General features: G+C 43.3%; 1 protein-coding gene across 1 annotated transcript in view; it reads left to right on the top strand.

The window, feature by feature from the left end:
* Window positions 1-6,733: 6,733 nt before the first annotated feature.
* ELOVL2 (ELOVL fatty acid elongase 2) overlaps window positions 6,734-18,288 on the top strand; it is a 55,718-nt gene continuing 44,163 nt past the window's right edge. Inside the window, exon 1 of the mRNA XM_087763277.1 lies at window positions 6,734-6,798. Within this exon, the coding sequence (XP_087619403.1) occupies window positions 6,796-6,798 (3 nt within the window). The 5' untranslated portion in view covers window positions 6,734-6,795. The remainder of the gene's footprint in view (window positions 6,799-18,288) is intronic.

The raw sequence follows: 18,288 nt of genomic DNA, 5'->3' as shown, positions 1-18,288 counted from the left end.
AAGTGTCCCATTCTCTAGCTCATCCAGCAAGCTAGTTGCCTTGTTGTAGAAGACCATCAGGTCGGCTAGGCGTGATTTCCCATTCATAAATCTGTGTTGACTACTCACAATCACCGTCTTGTCCTTCATCTGTCCAGAGACAATTTCCAGGAGGATTTTCTCCATCACCAGGATTGAGGTGAGGCTGACTGGCCTGTAGTTCTCTAGATCTTCCTTCTTGCCCTTCTTGAAGATGGGAGTGATGCTTGCTCTCATCCAGTCTTCAGGAACCTCTCCCAGTCACCACTGTGCTTCAGAGATAATTGCTGACATCGGCCAGCTCCCTCGGCACTCGTGGACACAACCTGTCAGGCCCCATGGACTTATGTATTTCCACTTTGTTTAAGTGCTCTCTAACCTGGTCCTCCTTCACCACGGGTAAGTTGTCCTTGATCCAGACTTTTGCTCTGGTCTTGGTAGCCTGAGACTGCTGAAGGCCAGTACAGATGAACTACTGAAATTGTCCTCAGGACAGCCAATAAGCAAGTAAAAAAGACTCTAGCATAATGGCTGAAGCACTTAAATAGGAGGTAGGAGTTCAAACCCCACAAACACAGGCAAGGGGTAACTGTGGGTGTTACACTCTGACCAAGCCATGAGATAAAAGGAGAAACACTTCCTCCTCCAGCCATATGGTGAATACGGTCTTTGTTGTCCTATTTTTCCTAATACATGAAATAAAGCCTTTTATTAGGGCCCCTTGGAACATGTTGTGTCAAATGAAACATATATACAGGTTTCCATCTGAATGAAAAAAAACAAACATAATATTAGATGTATTTTATTTGAGATGTTTCTTCAGACCAAAGTTAAATTATATGAACACATACACATCTGTCCCTCTAGATATCATTTCATGTGCTAATGTGCCAGAAATCTGTACCAATACTAATGGTGATGCATTTGGGATAAGTGAGCTACAATGTGCGTATTTTCTTTTTTCAAAAGCCCATGAAATCCCACAAAAGAAAAAAAAAAAAACATTAGTGTTGGACAGATGAGGTTTTCTAATCACTGAAGTTCAGAAGTAAGGTTAGTTGTTTATACAAATCTAAGCTTGTTCTATCCAGTTCCTTATGTGTATAGGTGCAATATGGGGTTGCAGAATTGAATAGAGCTCATCCGTTCCCTGAAGAGTATGGAAAAACTCACTGATGATGTCATTATGGTCTTTTATCCATTATCTTGCCACGCTTGCTACACTCAATATTCTACATTTAATACTTTGTCCTATGATGCTCAACACTGATCAAACTTCTCACGTCTTCTCTCTCACTGTGTACAACCACCTATGCATCGAGGTATGTTTTGGGAGCGGAGGGAAGAGGATGGTCAGGTCATCAAGCAACAAAGGGACTGCAGCACAAGACTGGTGAGCAGGCATTTGGAGGGCCTCTGCCAAACAGCGCACCAGACCAGGGGTCAGGTCAAAGCAGCAGCATTTGACACGCTTCCACAGAGCAGCAAGGCCACGCAATGCTGCAGATCAGAGAGCTAAGGACTAGTGACAAGAAGAGAGAAGCAGATGCTAAAAGCACAAGCCCTAATTTCAGGGTGTGAGAGTCAATGCATCTAGACTAACCAGTTGTTTCGCAGCAGTCAGTTACCTAGTGTTTGTGTTTGCGTAGCAAGACAAGGTGAAGGATGTTATTATCCCTGGTTCACCAGGGAGAGGACTGAGGCTGAAATATGCGTTCAAAGTATCAGCTGCTTTTGGATGTGCCCCTTTTGGCCTCCTTTTCAGCTGGTATGTGGGGAAAATCTCGTGTTTGTCTTGCATTTAATTTCTTCGTCGCACAGCTTTCGCTGACGTCAGGTGCAGCTGTAAGTGCTCAGCACTTCGACAAATCTACATTCACTTACCCTAAGGCAGACAGCAGAAGGAAGAATAAAATCATTGACTGGCTATAGAAAAAAGATATTTAAATGATCCCCCTGTAACCACATGGAAATGATGTTATATAAACTGTGTATTCTAGTCCTGAAAAGGAATTTCAGCCACTTTAACAAGATTATCTTTTCTCCTTTTCCAGACTCTTGCATCATTCATGGCATCCTGTTTGCTTATTATCATCCGCACCATGCACTGATGAAGCAGGAGTCTTGCCAAAGGCTGTTATTGTAAATAAGGCTTATTAAAATTAATACGCACAAGAAGAGCAAGTTAAAGTAATCCAGGCAGTTTTTGTTCTACGGTGTCCTAATTTTTTAATCCTTCTCTTGGCACATACAATGTCCTTGAAGGTAACTGGCAACCATTCCAACTACTGGAGCCAAACCAACATACAGGAGCTTGACTGCCTGTCACTTGTACCCCAGGAGCTAGCCAGGTAGTGATGGTCCATGCGGAAGGTGCAAAGCATAGCCCTTTCTTCTATTCGGAATACACTTGGTGACCTCCCTCCCACTACCTTTCTCTCGGCATTACTGTTTCCCAGGGCAGGAGTACAGAGAACAGCTTCTTTCCACCCCTTCCCCTCTGCGTTACACCTTTATTCATTGCACCGTGAGCTCTTTGGGGAAGGACTCCAGCGTAGGTCTCAACACAGCAAGACCGTGATCCCAGTCTGGGACCTCCCGATGCCACCCGAACGCTAAATACTAGCGGGTATGAGAGAGATCGTTCAGGTCCAGCCACAACTCACAGCAAGTTAACGCCACCAGGCGCCTCAGAGGACATGTGCAGACGATGAGGAGCAGCGCCTCTAAACATGGTCTTTTGTAACAGCTCAGCTTCAGTTTTTGATTTGGAGCCATCAGTTTTTTCCCAGTTCTTGGCTGACTTAAATGAACAATACGGACTATTTAGATAAAGATGATAAGCATAAGAGGGACGAGAAAATTCTCTTTATGTAAATTTAAATTTAAATTTAATGTAAATTCTCTTAACGTAAATTTAGAAAATACCAAACTACACAACGAAACTGTATCTGTGGCTGCAGCCAAGGACTTTTGCTGGACACGTTGCAATTGCTTTAGCAAAGCCTTTAAGAGCAAATACCGGCAGTACTACTTTGTTCTGAAAGAGGGTGCTAAAACATAATATTTATTACAAAAACTGCAAAGCTGGGCAATTGTTCAACTCCATACTTCCTCCAGCATAAGTTCATTGTGGCTTAGTTTTTACTTTGTGTGCTCGCAGCTGGCAATTTAATACAAGTTTTAGCTTTAGCTGTACAGGCATATTACACCAGCTACAGTTGCAAAAATGAAAAGCATAGAAAAAATGACATTACAGAAAGAACTAACCATACCAGAGGAAAAAAAGGAGCACAAACTTTCAAATCTGCTTTGATAAATTACAAAATCTTTTTGCTTTAGTCTGATTACTCAGGTTTGTTTCAATGCAGTTTTATTACTGACAGTTCTTAAGCACTCACTGAGAGTTAACAAAAATTCTGTCACATTAACCTCGTAACCCCCCACGATGTCACTAATAGAACTGAGATCTTCAGGTACATAACCATTGTTCTGTGCCAATAAAATGAGAAAAATGAATGGATGACAAAAGAAAGATAGCCTCTTTCATCTGTGCTAGCTGCTCAGGGAAAGAAGAGACATTTTGCCAGAGAGTTGGACAGATGCTACTGACATGGCAGTTTAGTGAAACAGGCAGGTCCTGTGTTTAAATTCCAAGTTTTGGAGGAGATCATGATCAAGAGCATTGGTAATGGGAGACATGGCTGATTTCACGTTTCTTTCCCAAACTAAAACTTTATCCTGATTGAAACTCAGCAGGAACCGGCAGTTGCCGATAGTTGGATGATCAGTGGTACCTTGTCCAGCCTGTTGCCTGCTGAGCTGCAAACCCAGTGGGACCTGGCAGCTCCAAGGTCATTGCAGCTCAAAGATGCTTTTCCTAAGAGGGAGTGATATTCAAAACCTGACTGGACACAGCCCTGGGCAACTGGCTGTAGGTGGCCCTGCTTGAGCAGGTGGGTTGGACCAGCTGACCTCCAGAGGTCCCTTCCAACCTCAACCAGTCTGTGATTCTGTAAGTCAGGGAGCTTGTGATGAGGTCCAACCTACACAGCCCCTACACCAGCAGGACTCAAGCTAACGCCCTGTGGTATTTCACTGTGAACAGTAGTTCTTGTGTAACAGCATCGCCCCAGAATGAAATCCTGTTCTAATTGCCTCCACTTACTGTCCTTGTTTCCAGGGAATTTCAGCTGGAACTAAGCAATTCCATTTTTCCACATGTTGACTTATTTTTCCGCCTTTCTTCTCAGCAGAACATGCTGTTCAGCAACCACAGAAAGCTAACGTGTGTGGCAGAGGTCTGCTGTGTTCAGTGCTGGGGATCCAACTAAATACATGCCACCGCCCTCCATACAAAAGAGATGACTCCAAATCCTGCCATAGCCCTTAAATCTCCAAATTCAGGTCATTAGGTAGGTGTTAAAAATATCTGTAATACTATTACAGCTTCTTTTAGATGCCACCAGAATCCGATTTGCTTCCTGTGTGTGACTTCATTGGAGACATTATTGTTTTGATAAAAAATAAAATTGCTACTATAGAAGGAAACGACACTAATTAGTATTAATACGATGTGTCAGGTATAAGGAACTCGAGAAATTAGAAATGATACATCTTTACCAAACTTGAACATATGTTTCCTTTCTGTTTTGGACAAAGAAAAGCAAGAATACAGAAAAAAATATTCTGTATTACCATGTTCTTAGGTCTGGGTTTGGCTTGACACACTAACTCCAGCCTGTTAGGACTAAAAAGAAGTGGGAATAAAAATTGTGAGGCTGAAGCATTCCAATGCACTGAGTCATTACCATCTTTCTTTGTCAGTCAGCTTCCAAACTGCTCCTTGATCCACAGCACCTAGAGAGTAATCTTTTGGACAAAGAGGACAGTTTTCTGCTTAGGAGACAACTTCTCTGGGGACAGAATGGATATCAAAAAGTGTTTCTCTTCAATGTTTCAAGGTGGTCTGTAGTCACACAGGAAGAATTAAATGACTAACCTATCAAAAAGATGAATTAGAGGAAAGGCTGGCATCTCGACCTCAGGAATTATGGCAGTTCAGTGTAGACTACCACGCTGGAATTTGGAAGCTCAAGCAAACACGTCTGCGTCTATAAAAGTGGGCTAGAAGTTACATGAGGACACGCTTTCACGTGAAGCTTCTGGCAGTATCGTTTCTGGGCAGGCAGGCAGGCAGCCCTGGTGTGCCGGTTTTGCCCTTGTGTAAGCGCTGCTCAGCAATAACTAAAACATCCCGATATTACCAACACTGTTTTCAGCACAAATCCAAAACATAGCCTCCTACTAGCTACTGTGAGGAAAATCAACCCTACCCCAGCCAAAACCCGCGCACCTGGGAAGACAGCCACTCTCACAGCCTTTGGAGTGCCTCTGCATCTAGACCCAAGCAAAAGCACGGGGTGAAGTAGTACACGGAGAAAGAGCCTACCGAGAAGGAAGGCTTGAGGTTTAGACATCAGTGCTACATTTTGGACAAATACGGCCCATCTATACATCAAGTACGCTTTAGTTTGTGACGATGTCACCTGTCCTGCACCACACGTGGTCCCCTGAGCTTATTTCCACTGCTTGCGCCACTGGAACCGGGAAAGCCTGTTCTCTGAGCGCTGGTCAACAAAACTATGAACAGGCAGAATTGAGAGGGCAGCAATGGCAGCGCATGTATGAACATGTCATTTTTGACAAGTTTTCATTTAGAAAACAAAATAAAAATGAAGAATTGTAATATTTTAAGAACGATTATTTTGATTTCACATGCCAAAGACTGCTTTATTAAAAACAGGGGAAAAGAAGCGGGACATTTTCAATAAGCTTTGATAGTTTAAATCAATGTTTTATAGGAGATATAAGGCTTTGCTAGCATTTAGAACAAAAATCAGTTTTGAAGGCGTGAAATTCTGTGCTTGTTCCACCAAGCGCAAAGCCTCCCTTCTTCCCTAACCTTTTTCTGTTTTATATCAGTGGCAGAGTTGCGACAGGGTCAGTAGCTCCTGCTCTGTGTGATTGTTGCCTCTTCCCTAGCCAACCTAAACAAACATTTGCCTATCAGTTCCTCCCTAATAGAGAGATCTCCAGGGAGATGCCACAGTTAGGTGGCAGGGCGACCTTGATCTCGCTTTGGCACGGTGCGTGGAGGATTCAGGGCTTCAGGTCAGAGAAGTTCAACGGCAAATAGGAGCGCTGGGCTATTAGCCTCTGGCACGGGCTGCCCAGGGAAGCGGTGGAGTCCCCGTCCCTGGAGGTATTTAAAAGATGGGTAGACATGGTGCTTAGGGACCTGGTTTAGTGGTGGGCTTGGCAGTGCTGGGTTAGCGGCTGGACTTGGTGATCTTAAAGGTCTTTCCCAACCTAAGCGATTCTGTGGTTCTGTGGTTCTACGCTGAACGTAACCGGGACACGTCAGGATGCGGGCGGCCAGCCAGTGCCCCCGTCTCCCCCCAGGCCGGCCTGCCAATGGAGACCCCTCCGAGCTGAATCCTCCCGTCGCTCCTGCCAACGGCCGCTCCCCGCCGTGACGCCCGGGCGGCGGCGGGACACCGCCCGTAACCCCCTGCCCCGGTCGGCCGCCGCACCAGCACCACCTTCCCACCCTCCCGCTCCGGCTGCGGGGCGGGGTCGCGGGGACCCCGGGGACCCGGGATCCCTCCGGCCCCGCGGCCGCCGGCGGGGGGAGGCGGGGAGGAGGCGGCGCCTGGCGGCGGGCAGCGCCGGCAGAGCCCCGGGCCCTACCCTGGACAGCGCCGCGCCGCCGCCATGGTGAGTGTCCCCCGGCCGCCGCCGGGCAGCCGGCCCCCCTCTCCCCGCCCCGGGCCCCCCGCAGCCCTGCGGCCCCCGCCCGCAGCCCTGCGGCCCCCTCCCGGGGCTGCCTGCGCGCCGGCCGCCGCGGCTGCTCCTGCCTCCCTCACCCCCGCTCCGCCGGGGCCGGCTGCAAGCGGGGCAGGCGGCGGAGGGACGGCGGGGTTGGGGGGGGGCGGGGGGGGGGAGCCCCGGGAGCAGCCGTGCGAGAGAGGCGAATGGGGGGGTGGGGGTCGTGGGTGGAGGGAGGGAGCGAGGTGCGGCCCCCCTGCAGACCTGGGTGCGCCCCCGGCCCCTGCGCCCTTCCCCGCTCCAGGCAGGTGCCTTTTTCTCTGTTTCGAGGTGCGCTTGAGCGCCTTACATAAACAGATTATTCCCGGCGGTACGGCAATAGCAGCTCTCGTGTTAGTCACGCCGTCTGTAGCGGAACACGTTCGCTTTTTTTCCCGTGCAATGAACGAACAATAGAGTTTTAGATTCCAGTTTAGCTCTTCAGAGAGTTAAAGCGGACCAACGCAGCCACCTACGTAGCGAGTAGGACCGTGTCCCCATAGCGCATCGTCTCCTTGCAGGCATAGTAACTTCCCCAAAGGAGCTCATCCCGTTCGTAAACAGCAATGCGCCAGGTGTAACGCTGGCTTTACAAAGTAGGACAGTATCATACAGGTATTCTGCAGCCTTAAGGTCCGACTGGGGCTGAATAACTTGTCCACGCTTGGCCATATCAGAAGCTTGGGGAGTGATTAACAACAGAGCCTGGTTTTTCCTTCATATGATTTGACAACAAAAATACTTCTTTTCAAATGTCTTTGCATCACATATAGTAAATGCTGCCTTCCTCGCATAAAAATCAGTCTGAACCCCTCTCCCCAATTCAGACATGAATAATATTAAAACAGTCTTTCCATGATTTAACTTGAGTCCTCCTCCTAACAGTCATGTAGCCATCGGCTGTCAGTTTGAATCTATTTCTCCTGTTTAATGTATTTGCAGTCAACTCAGAACTGGGATGATAAATAGGAGAAGACCCTACTGAAAAAGGCCAGAAATGGTGCAGTAGTTTATGCTGTCTAGGACCCCCAGAATGACTTTCCACTACATTATTGAATTCCTATTTCTTATCATGTAGAGTGGGACATAAATACAAAATATATGACTAAATTACCATAACTGCACAAAGCCTAAGTTAATACTGGCCATTGGTAATGTCTTCCTTATGATATAGTGAAGGCAGTTATAAAGACACCTGGCGTTAGAGAAAGCAATGTGCATTATATACCAATAAGTGGTACAGCTAACATCCAGGTGCTCAGAAGTGCTGAGTCAACTGGAAAGAAAGTTAAAGTTGCCTGAACCAGTTAAAATATTTCATTTTGACTCCTTCCAGGACTGAGATGAAGTCAGTTATCCTGGTGCAAATCAAGGAAAAATTCGTTGGTAACATAAGCACTGGCAACTCTGTATTTGTACTAATGGAAATGATAGCTGAGACCTATCCTTAACCTATTATTTCTGGTTTTTAGAGCTGTTTAATTAACCTGAAATTATTCTTGAAACGGCTGGCAGCAATATCCAGAAATCACCATTCAGAGCTACGCATGGGTTTCTATTAGCAAGTTTTGCTCTTCTGTCTCTCCAATAACCTTAGTGTTGAAAAGCTGCTGAGATTTCACAAGCCTTGTTACTCACACGTATAGGCATTCTGGGGGCAGAATGGCCAATTTGGGAAGATCCTTAAAGTGGTGTAAAGGCTGAAGGTTGCTTTGGCTCTAATAGCTTTAAAGAGTGTCCTCGTAGCATTAGCTACCGAAAATAAAAGTGGACTTTTGATGAAAACTGCTGCAACGGCACTAACGCAGGGTTAAAAGCTAGAGCGCATCAATGTCTAGGTGGACCTGGAGCTTGGGGGCGGGGGGACAAACAGACACGGGAGGATGCTACCAAAGGTATCAGGAGCAGATGAATGACAAACATAGATGTTGGGGCCAAGTAGTGGGAACAGTATTTTAGCGCTCCCTTCTCTAGCCCAGAGAAATAAGCAGGTGTATGTTGCTAGCGTCCCTTCAACTCAACTGAGTTTCCTCAGCATCCTGGGTGTTAAACCACAATTATCTGTAGAAAGTAGCATAGGGAAACTTGTTTTTGAAACTTCATTTTGCTGAAGCAGCAAACCGCGGCCTTCGTCAGGCTTTAAGCGTTTCCTTGTGATCCCCACCATATGAGGGCAACCACAGTGGGACGGTTCTTCAGTTTATGTAGTTCATTGCAGCTCTACTTACTTCAGTGAATCTAGGTCAAATTACACTGGCTCAGGATTTGGCCGCACCCTTGAACTTTAAACCGATTATAAATTTTGATTTGTCAGTGTATTTTCCATGGGGTCAAATCCCACTTTTATGGAGTAAGAGAGTGTATAACCTTGCACAGTGCATGGCAACTAATGCTTATAAAGAGGCTAAGTAACACTAAGGTAAGCATAAACATGAGGATGGTGCGAAGCTGTATTTAATAGGTTCAAGTATCTGCACCTCTACAATAATCCAGTTGCGGAGGGGTTATATAGACAGGAGCTGGAATATTTTTTAAATTCCCTAAGAGACTTTGATAACCGGTGTAATCTGAAATCAATGAAGAAAGACACCTACCCCTGCTAAGCATTCATAAGCATCACGGCCACCGTATCAGAGTGTGATGCTTGATGTGGGCATACATTGATTGCAGGACATACAGAAAGGGCCCTAGACAGCAACAAACCTCTCTTCTTTGTTGGCGGTAGCCAAAGAAAACTCTGCGTCATTATCCATCAGTATTTGTTAATTGCCCTGAGCACCTCCTGAAAAAGAGTATTGCAAAGACGATGTTCCAGCCCCTTCCTTTGGAGTCCCTGGACGTTGACACACAAACTGGAAGAGAAGATTTTCTGTAGACAGAGATCAATCCAGCCCAAATCTATGCCTGACACAGAAGCCAGTGCTACAGCACCCACTGCCAACAAGATCTCTCCAGCTCCATCAGAGGGAAAAGGCAGCAGACTTCAGCAGCCCTGCCACCCAGAACCACGGCAGCAAGCCAGGGTTGTGCCAGCTCATACAGAATTAATAAACTATGAGAAAACATGCTCGGAAACTGCATATAGAACAGACAAAGGGACATAAGTACTCGCACTGAAACCCAAGAAGATGCACTGAAGCTATTTGCCCATGATGCAGCGACAAGGGATTGGTTAGAAAAAACCTCCAGGACCTGAAGTAAGAATCCAGTGTTTCATTTGCATAGTTACTTATAGATACCTGCTTACAAAAACTGGCATGCTGGCCTTGCTGTTGATTCCTTTCATCTCTGGAAAGATCCTTTGATTCTTCAAGACTGATCATTGTATCTTCATTACAAGCACTCTGACCTGTGAAAAGAAACAGACTCTGTTGTTCATCAGACCCTTGATTTTACGTTCATTAAGTTTAATAGCATCTCTTGATTTTATTAAAGAAAAAAGTTAATCAGATGCAAACACTTTAAAATTGAACCGCTGACTCAGTTAAAAGTTGAGGGAGGAAAAAAACCCAAAAAAACAGCAGTAGTATTTTCTTTAGGTATTACTAAACTCCAGATAAGTGTAAATATAAAGGGCTGGTTTATTCCCTGATTTAAACCAGCTTCAAGTGTAAATCAACAGAATTACATCAGGTAGAAATTTTGCCTGATGTTTGCATGCCATACTATATGAGAGATTTTGTTAATCGTTGCCTGTAAAACTGATTTAGAAGCTGAGGCATTGACAGGCATTTAGAAACAAATCTCACGCAAATTGAGTCTGAAGTCCATATTCAACGATAAAGTAATATGTCACAAGTGCAGCCTGACCTGCAATTAAAGAAGGTAAAGGAGAAGGGAGGGAAGTTAGGAGGATGAAACTAGGAGCACCGCTGGTTGTTCAGAGCCCGAAAGCTGTTAGGATGAGTCTGCCTTGTGAGGCAACGGAGGAAGGGCACGAGAAGGATTGCCCAGCTGCAAGAGAGAAGAAACACCTTGTGAGACTGGGGCCTGCAGTTCTGCCGCATTATAAATGCCACGCTTCAGACTTCAAGCATATCAAATTTATCAGCCAATTTGTAAGCGCCTGGCAACGGCTGAGCTTATAAATCCATTATCTGCGTACACCCCTCATGGCTTGCCTTATCATATGCTAAGTACATGGGCCACAATATCTGAGTGACTGCATCTGTACCCACAGGACTGCTGCACAGCTGACAAATAGGGTTCAATATGAAATAAAATGAATTCTTACGTCTTCTGTGGGGCTTCTTAGCTACCTAAGTAACAGCAAAAAACACTTGAGTTTTCGAGGGCTAGTTATGTTCAGATCTAGGAGGGTAAGAGGGAACACTTCGCATCCTGCATCTTCAAGAATATGATCATTAATGTTATATTGGCATTAATACTGAAAGTACTCTGATCAGATGTCAATCTAACAACAACTGAGTGATTTTTAAAAAATATTAAGTTCTTCCAGCTAATGACTTTAAACTGCATTGCATTTCCTCTTCCTCAGTCAAAACCGACCATGATCAAATAGTAAAGGTCAGATGTCCCAAACTGAAGGAAATCAAGCCCCACGTGGCAGAAGTTGCTACACGAAGATGTATAATTAGAGAATAAAAAAATTAACATTGTTTTCATCACTGTTAGGAGACATTTGGATTTCTTCCCCTAAGAAGGACAGATACGGAAATGAAACACAAAGTACTCTATATTCCGTGTCATTATTTGAAAAGCAAACACAGCAAGAAATGGAAGTTGGCAGTAGGGTGGCCAAGTTTTAAATAGATATCCTAAAACCAAGCATAAGGAAGCTCAACAAAACCATTCTTTCCCCTGTTCTTAAAGGCTCCCTAGAGTATGCTATAGTCAGTAGTTAGCATTCATGACACTTTGCAGCTAGCGAAGACAATGTGGTACAGCAACCTAACGGGGGGAGTAACTTACACGCGTGAAGAGAAGTTTACAGTTGTTTTTATTTCCACTGTGCGACAATAACTGATGCAGTTTACAGACATTTTTGTGTCATTAGGGTCTTACCATGCAGCAGAGTCATTAGCATTTTTATTTTGTTTTGAGAAAAGAGTCGGCCTGGGTGTTTCCATGGTATAATGAGTTTAAGAGTTTGGGGCTTTTGAATTCCAGTTATATGTGGATTAAACTCTAGGATACCTACTGTGGGGGTTGACGGAGGACGGGAGCTAATTAGCTTGTGCACCCTCTTATCCTGTGCCAGCAGACTGTGCTTTATTACTGGGGTTCCATACACTTTTAAGAAGAGGTGTCCTTGGAGTTCATTAGCCTGATTTAAGGTTTTAAAAGAGGTAAATTTAGAACTGTTTTGGAGGAGGAGACATAAGAGAACTTCCATACTCTCCTTTTGTCTTCCTTATTAAACTTGAAAACCGACTGTCATTTCCTTTCCTCTCCTCACCCAGTCTTCTTTAATCATGATTGAAGTCCAAAACATGAATTAGCATTTGAAATCCAGGTTCTTGCCCTCAAGGATTTAAGAGAGAAAGGGAAGAAAAAAAAAAAATAGGGACCAGTTAACAGAACAAGAAGATATTTTCCTCTTCAAATGTTGTTTTGTATTCTCAAGTGACACTTTGGAAAACAGGCATCAGATTCTGTTTCTTCATTTCCCTATGTTATACATGCATTTTCACAGCCAGCTTGAAGTAAAAAAATACTTTGTTTCTTGGATTTTGCTGTAAGCATGGATAAAGCCATTCCAAAAAGCAATGTGCCTTCAAACTGGCAGGGAATAAATGGTTGGCAAAGATGTTGAGGGTGATTTCCATGTCAGGGAATTGGCACATCTTTTGGTAAGGCGGTTCTGAATAGTACCATCCACACCCACTTTCTCTCCGATTGCTGGCTGCAGCCAGCCAAGCTACTTCTATTGCAGTTTAAGAGGTCAGGTGTGAGGTCGTGCGAGTTCTCCATCTGCTAGAGGTTGGTATTTGTGGCAGAACAGTGTTTTATTATGTACACAGTTCAATTTTTTGAGTGCTTGTCAACACTCCATGCAATTCCAGGGGGAAAATCATGAAGACTATTTTCACATTTACATGCTTGTCAATCTATTATTCAAATCTCCTTATGTACAAAGTAGTTTAATCAGTTCGCACTATTGACTAGCTGCTCAAAATTACCTTACTCTCCAAATTCAGGAGCTTTTTTAGTATAAAAAAGATATTCTGTGCAATACTTATAGGAGCAGCTGCATCTCTCCTCTCAGCACTTCCCTGGCGTAGCATTACAGAGTCACTTTGCTGTTATATCAGAGACTGAACTGTGGCTTAAAATCAGCTCTTCTTACCTAGGAGTCTTGAGTAGCCTTCTTTCTGAGATGTATCTTCTAATATTGACAGAAAGCTACGCATGAAGCCAGACAAAAGCCTCATCGTTTCAAGCTTATGGCCTCCATAAAAAGAAAAATCAAAGACATCCAAAACAAGCGTATCAAAAAACAGTTCAGATTAGAAAAGTGTTTATAAATTCCTTTCTTCTTCCCACCTTCTACTGCTGGTGAAAGCAGAAATGAGAAACGTCTTCCAACCTGCTAGTATGCAGGTGGCTTCAATTTCAGCAGTTATCATCACTGTCCAAATAGTAGACACCTTATTTTATATGAATTATTTAAGAAGTCCAAATCTCCCCCCCAAAAAATCAGGTCCTTCCATTGAAAAAGGTATTAGAAGACTCTGGATCCACCCCCAAAAGCACCCTTGAAAATTTTGCCTCTTCAAATACTGGAGCTACTGGCTTTATCTGGAAGCTTGATGATTAAGAGTCATGAGAACGTAGCACTGAATCAGTCCATCCCCAAAATCAGACAAATCAAAGTATATCACGTCTCTAGTTTTATGGCATTCTCTTCAATTTCCAGAGCTCTCTTTACTGGCAGAAGGTTAGTTACATATCCTCTCTAAGATTTTTTTAATTTTTCTGATACGTGTCAGAAGCATCAGAGGATGATGTTCCTGCTCCCCTTTGAAAGCTGAGATACAGCTTGTGATTTCTTGGTGCTGAAAGACATTTGAAGCTTAGCTCAAAAACAGGCAATTTGTGCAGAGAAATAGAAAAGGTAGCGTTTATCTTTATTCCTCTGCAAAATGCCGGTAGCTTTCCATTTCAGTGAAAAGCGACATTGAGAACCTTTTGGTTTTAATGCAGTTATTTCTTCCTTACTGCTGGACACTTTGTAAGCATGCATTTTAAAACAAAAAACCTTGAAAGATAAAAGACTAGATGAGAGTTATTTTGCTTACAATAACTGAAGAAAAACTCAAAAATATCCCCCATAGCCTACCCTGGAGGGAAAAGCACCACTTTTTTCCCCTTTTACATTTACTAAATTACCAGCATAATTTTATTTCAAATCAGGTAGCACTGAAATGTCCCTTCAGGACTGCATTTCATACAATTTTTTTTCACAAAATAATTTATTTTTCATCAAGCAGGAAGTCATTTCCTTCCGTTTGCCAGACACCTCTGGGAGATGGCAGAATTTAGATCAGAAAGTGTTTTGATGGAAAGGTGCAAAGTTGAAAGCCAAGCCAGAGAACAATGTCACAAGGACAGGTGTACAAGGGAGAAACAACACAGCAGTATCCCATTTTCCCTCCAGGTGTGTTTTCATGAGTTTAAAGGAGTGTAGGTATTTCAAAATTCATTAAACCTTAGGTCTTGCTGAAACTCAGTATGCGCGCTGCAAGCACTCAAAAATACTCATCAGCTCCTGAGCACTCACTAGGACAAGGAACATCCTGATCAGCTGAAAACAAGAAACCCATACTGGCCTCCTAGTCTTCAGCAAATTTGGGGGTTCCTGGGCTCTTGTTTCTTTTACGAAGTCATCCCACCCACCCCTCACTGCTCCTCCTCCAAACATGATAGACCCTGATGCAAATGCGATTCTCAGCAGTTCTCGTTGGATGCAATAAGGTGGTTATCTAAGTGAAGAGGATACAATATTGTTGAAATAATAATGTCGTATAAGTTAACAATGAAAGTACTCACTGCACCATGGGCATCTGTGTTCCAGGAAGCAAAGCGAGATCATTAAACACCTATGATGAATTCATTCATCAATCCAGAATTAGAAGAGGTCTGAGAATTGACTTGACTCAATAAGCCAGTTCGGGATATATTTTGACCAACGTTCAGTTGATCAGACCTTCAGGTTAATACAGCAGGTAGCTGAATCTAAATTGTGTAGGAGAAATGTGTACAGTCTGAATGAAGGAGTGTTAAATTCAATTAGAGCCCTCAAATAACACAGTGCTTAGACCTAGCTAGGAAAAGTACCCAAGGACATCTTCAGACATCTCTTGGTTTCTTTCTTAGCATCTTGCTAAAAGAAATAATTTCAAGTAGATGGATTTTCTTAAAAACTAGGAATACTTGCATTTCTTTTATTTTGCTTGCTTACTTAACTCTCATGGCTATTGCACATTTGCTCCCTCACTACATTTACAAATGTGGTGACTTAAACATGGACTTAAACAGAGATGTGTATTTCTTGCTGCAGTCTGCTTTCTAGGGGAAATGTAAGTCTTGTGTTGCTGCTTTTTTCTGTAATCCCTTAATTCTCTATGATATTTAGCAACTAGATTTACCATCATTAACTTTGCCACTTCTGTCAGACAACATGTTTTGCTGGCAAATAATTATTCTGTGTCTGCTAGTTGGTTTTCCTTCCCTTAATTTTTTTTTTTTTTGGGGGGGGGGGAGAAATTTCCCATTTTATCTGTCTTTAAAGATATCTGTAGTGATACTTAAATCAGCTGCAGGTGCCATCAGTGCTACTTCTAACTTGTCCTGTAAAACAAATATATTTATTGCATGTACTTGTGAGAAATTGTCATCTCTTCAAATAGTTATTCCCAACAACATACATTTAATGCAAAGTAAGTAGTGATGCTTCTCCTTCTCTGAAACAGTAAATAGACTGGGAGCATCTGCTTCACTTGTCAGAAACTTGAGCTCATGGGGATATTAATTTTCTGGAAAAAGGTACTTGATCAGTGCCTGTGATCTATATCAGGTCTCAGGCAGTTCAAGCTGACCTTGCCAGCAAGTCTGTTTTCCTCCTGTCTGCTATCTGTCCGTCGATACTTGACCATCGAGGGAACCAATGTTTTTCCACATGATCTCTATCTTTCTAATGGCTGTTTGCTCTAGGAATGAATTCATAATTCAGTCAGTCCATACGGGTTTGGCAGTCACTGCGGTGCAGCGTTCTCATGTAGATGTGATGGCACATGAAAATTCCCAGCTTCGATGGCACTTGATTTTATAGGACAGCTTAGGCTGATCCTATCAGATGATCTCCCCGAATGATGAAGAAAGCTGTGTGAAAAGCCTCTACCGAGAAAGCTGATCTTCTAATACTGGCCATAATCAAGAAAACACAAAATGTATTGCAAGACCAGCATACCCACTGAAGCAATTAATGTCTTCTAGTCATGTTTTCTTTCCGTATTATTAGATATTGTCACATGCTCATCCTTCAGAATTTTTCTGGGTTTACTTTTCAAACTCATAAACTTGAAATCTGTTTGATTTTAACTTTAATGTACAGACTTCAGATTTTATAAACAGATATTTTGACTTTAGATTTTATAAACAGATATTTTGAAACCTCAGGTCTCTTTCCCAGAGTGAATTATACTCATAACTAACTGAAAAGCTTCCTGTACCGAGTTTTGTACCTGCATTCCTCCCACAGCCGTTAGACGGTTTTGTACGTGGGTAGTGACCTCAAAGTGAAATTGAAAGGCTTTGCATGTGTTGGAAGATTAAGGCTGACACCTTAGAAGCTGGGATCTCTAATCCACAGCAGCATACTACAAACACCTCCTCCTCTTCCATTCTTTTCCTTCCCCTTTTTCCCCTTATATCCCTACAAATAGTTCAGGAAAGGGTCTATGTGTTTGGGCAGCAGCTAGGCAAGAAATGGCATAGCAAATGACTGCAAAGCAAGAGCAACCCGCTTCTCTAATGGGCAAATAAACACAAGCGGATTTCCTTCACCCAAACTATAAGAAAAAGAACAAATCTGTAAATTGAGTGCCATTACTTTTAAGGCTGTGGCTAAGGCAGGCTACAACGTGACCTATCTTATCAGTCTCTGAATGGAGAGCAACAGAAAGAAAACATGCACATACGTACATTAACCTGCAGCACTAAGCGACTTTGCCAGATTTCTTCGTTCCAAGTTTTGAAGAGAAATTAAAATACAAAGGCTCCACTCCTGGCAGTGGGTCCAGTGAGTCTGTCCAAGTGGACCATTACACCTGGGTGGAGCTTTTCTGATCTCTACAGCAGCCAGCACAGCATTTACCCATACATGTTGGGTTATAACTATGCAATGAACGCTCTCCCTCGTAAATCTCCTGCTTCCTCCAGGTCCATTTCCACGAGGCAAGGAAATGGGATTATGTCCTGGTTTATATCTTGTATAATTCAATAACTTGAGCAGGTTACACAGGGTAACCTGTCAGGGTAGCTTTTGAAACATTGTGCCTTTGGGAAGGTAGTTAGCCCAGTTTGACTATATGTTTATAGGTACAATTTCCTACAAAGGAAATACAGCTGGGCAGAATTCATCTCAGTAGCTTTACATGAGGATTAAATAAGACATTCAGCAGAGGATCTGGGAAACAAAGGAAACACATAGGCATTATTATAGATATGTTTTTGTGGGCTTTAATCCCACTTTGTTCTTTTCTGAGTTTTCTGACTTCACAGAGGTCAGTAATAATCTTAACTTACAGGTATTCCTTTTAAACATACTTCTAGTTTTACTGTGGCAATGAAAATCTTGAAAGCATGACTGTAACCTCTAGAGCATGTAAATTTATGAAAACAAGAATTTAGTGTTTTAGCTCAGTAAAAATGCAGGATGGAGGGAGTTTGGTTTGAGGGATCTATACTAAGGAAGTTACTACAAAAGACAACCAAGGATGTGAACATCTGTCTGCTCCTGTTCCAGCTGTGCCAGCAGATGAGATTACTGCTGCTGGTCACACAGCACCATCCCTTTGCTGCAGGTCACTGTCCTGCACAGCTCCTCGCCTGAGCTTTACATAACTTATTTTAAGAGCACCTATTTGGATAGTTTCAAGTAACCAGAGTCACTTTAACAGAAATACGTAGCAGTCGCACAACCGGCACTGCCGAGAGGTCTGAGATGGTGTTCCCAGCCCAAAGAAAGCACAGCTGAGAAGCTGGTGCACGGGAACCCAGCTCTGCAGCCAGCACAGCCACTCTCATGGTGCCTAAAACACAACAGCTCTCTAGCTCTGATTTGGGTTTTATTTATGTTTAATAAGGAGCTCAGTGCAGTTTAATAACTGCATCAACTGAAGATGGTTTTGCTCATGAGGATGAAAGTATTTTCAG

This window comes from Nipponia nippon, unplaced genomic scaffold (assembly GCF_047370975.1).
Source record: "Nipponia nippon isolate SJK-2023a ecotype South Korea unplaced genomic scaffold, ASM4737097v1 scaffold_1, whole genome shotgun sequence".
Classification (NCBI taxonomy): Eukaryota; Metazoa; Chordata; class Aves; order Pelecaniformes; family Threskiornithidae; genus Nipponia; species Nipponia nippon.
This window is presented reverse-complemented; position numbering and strand designations above follow the sequence as displayed.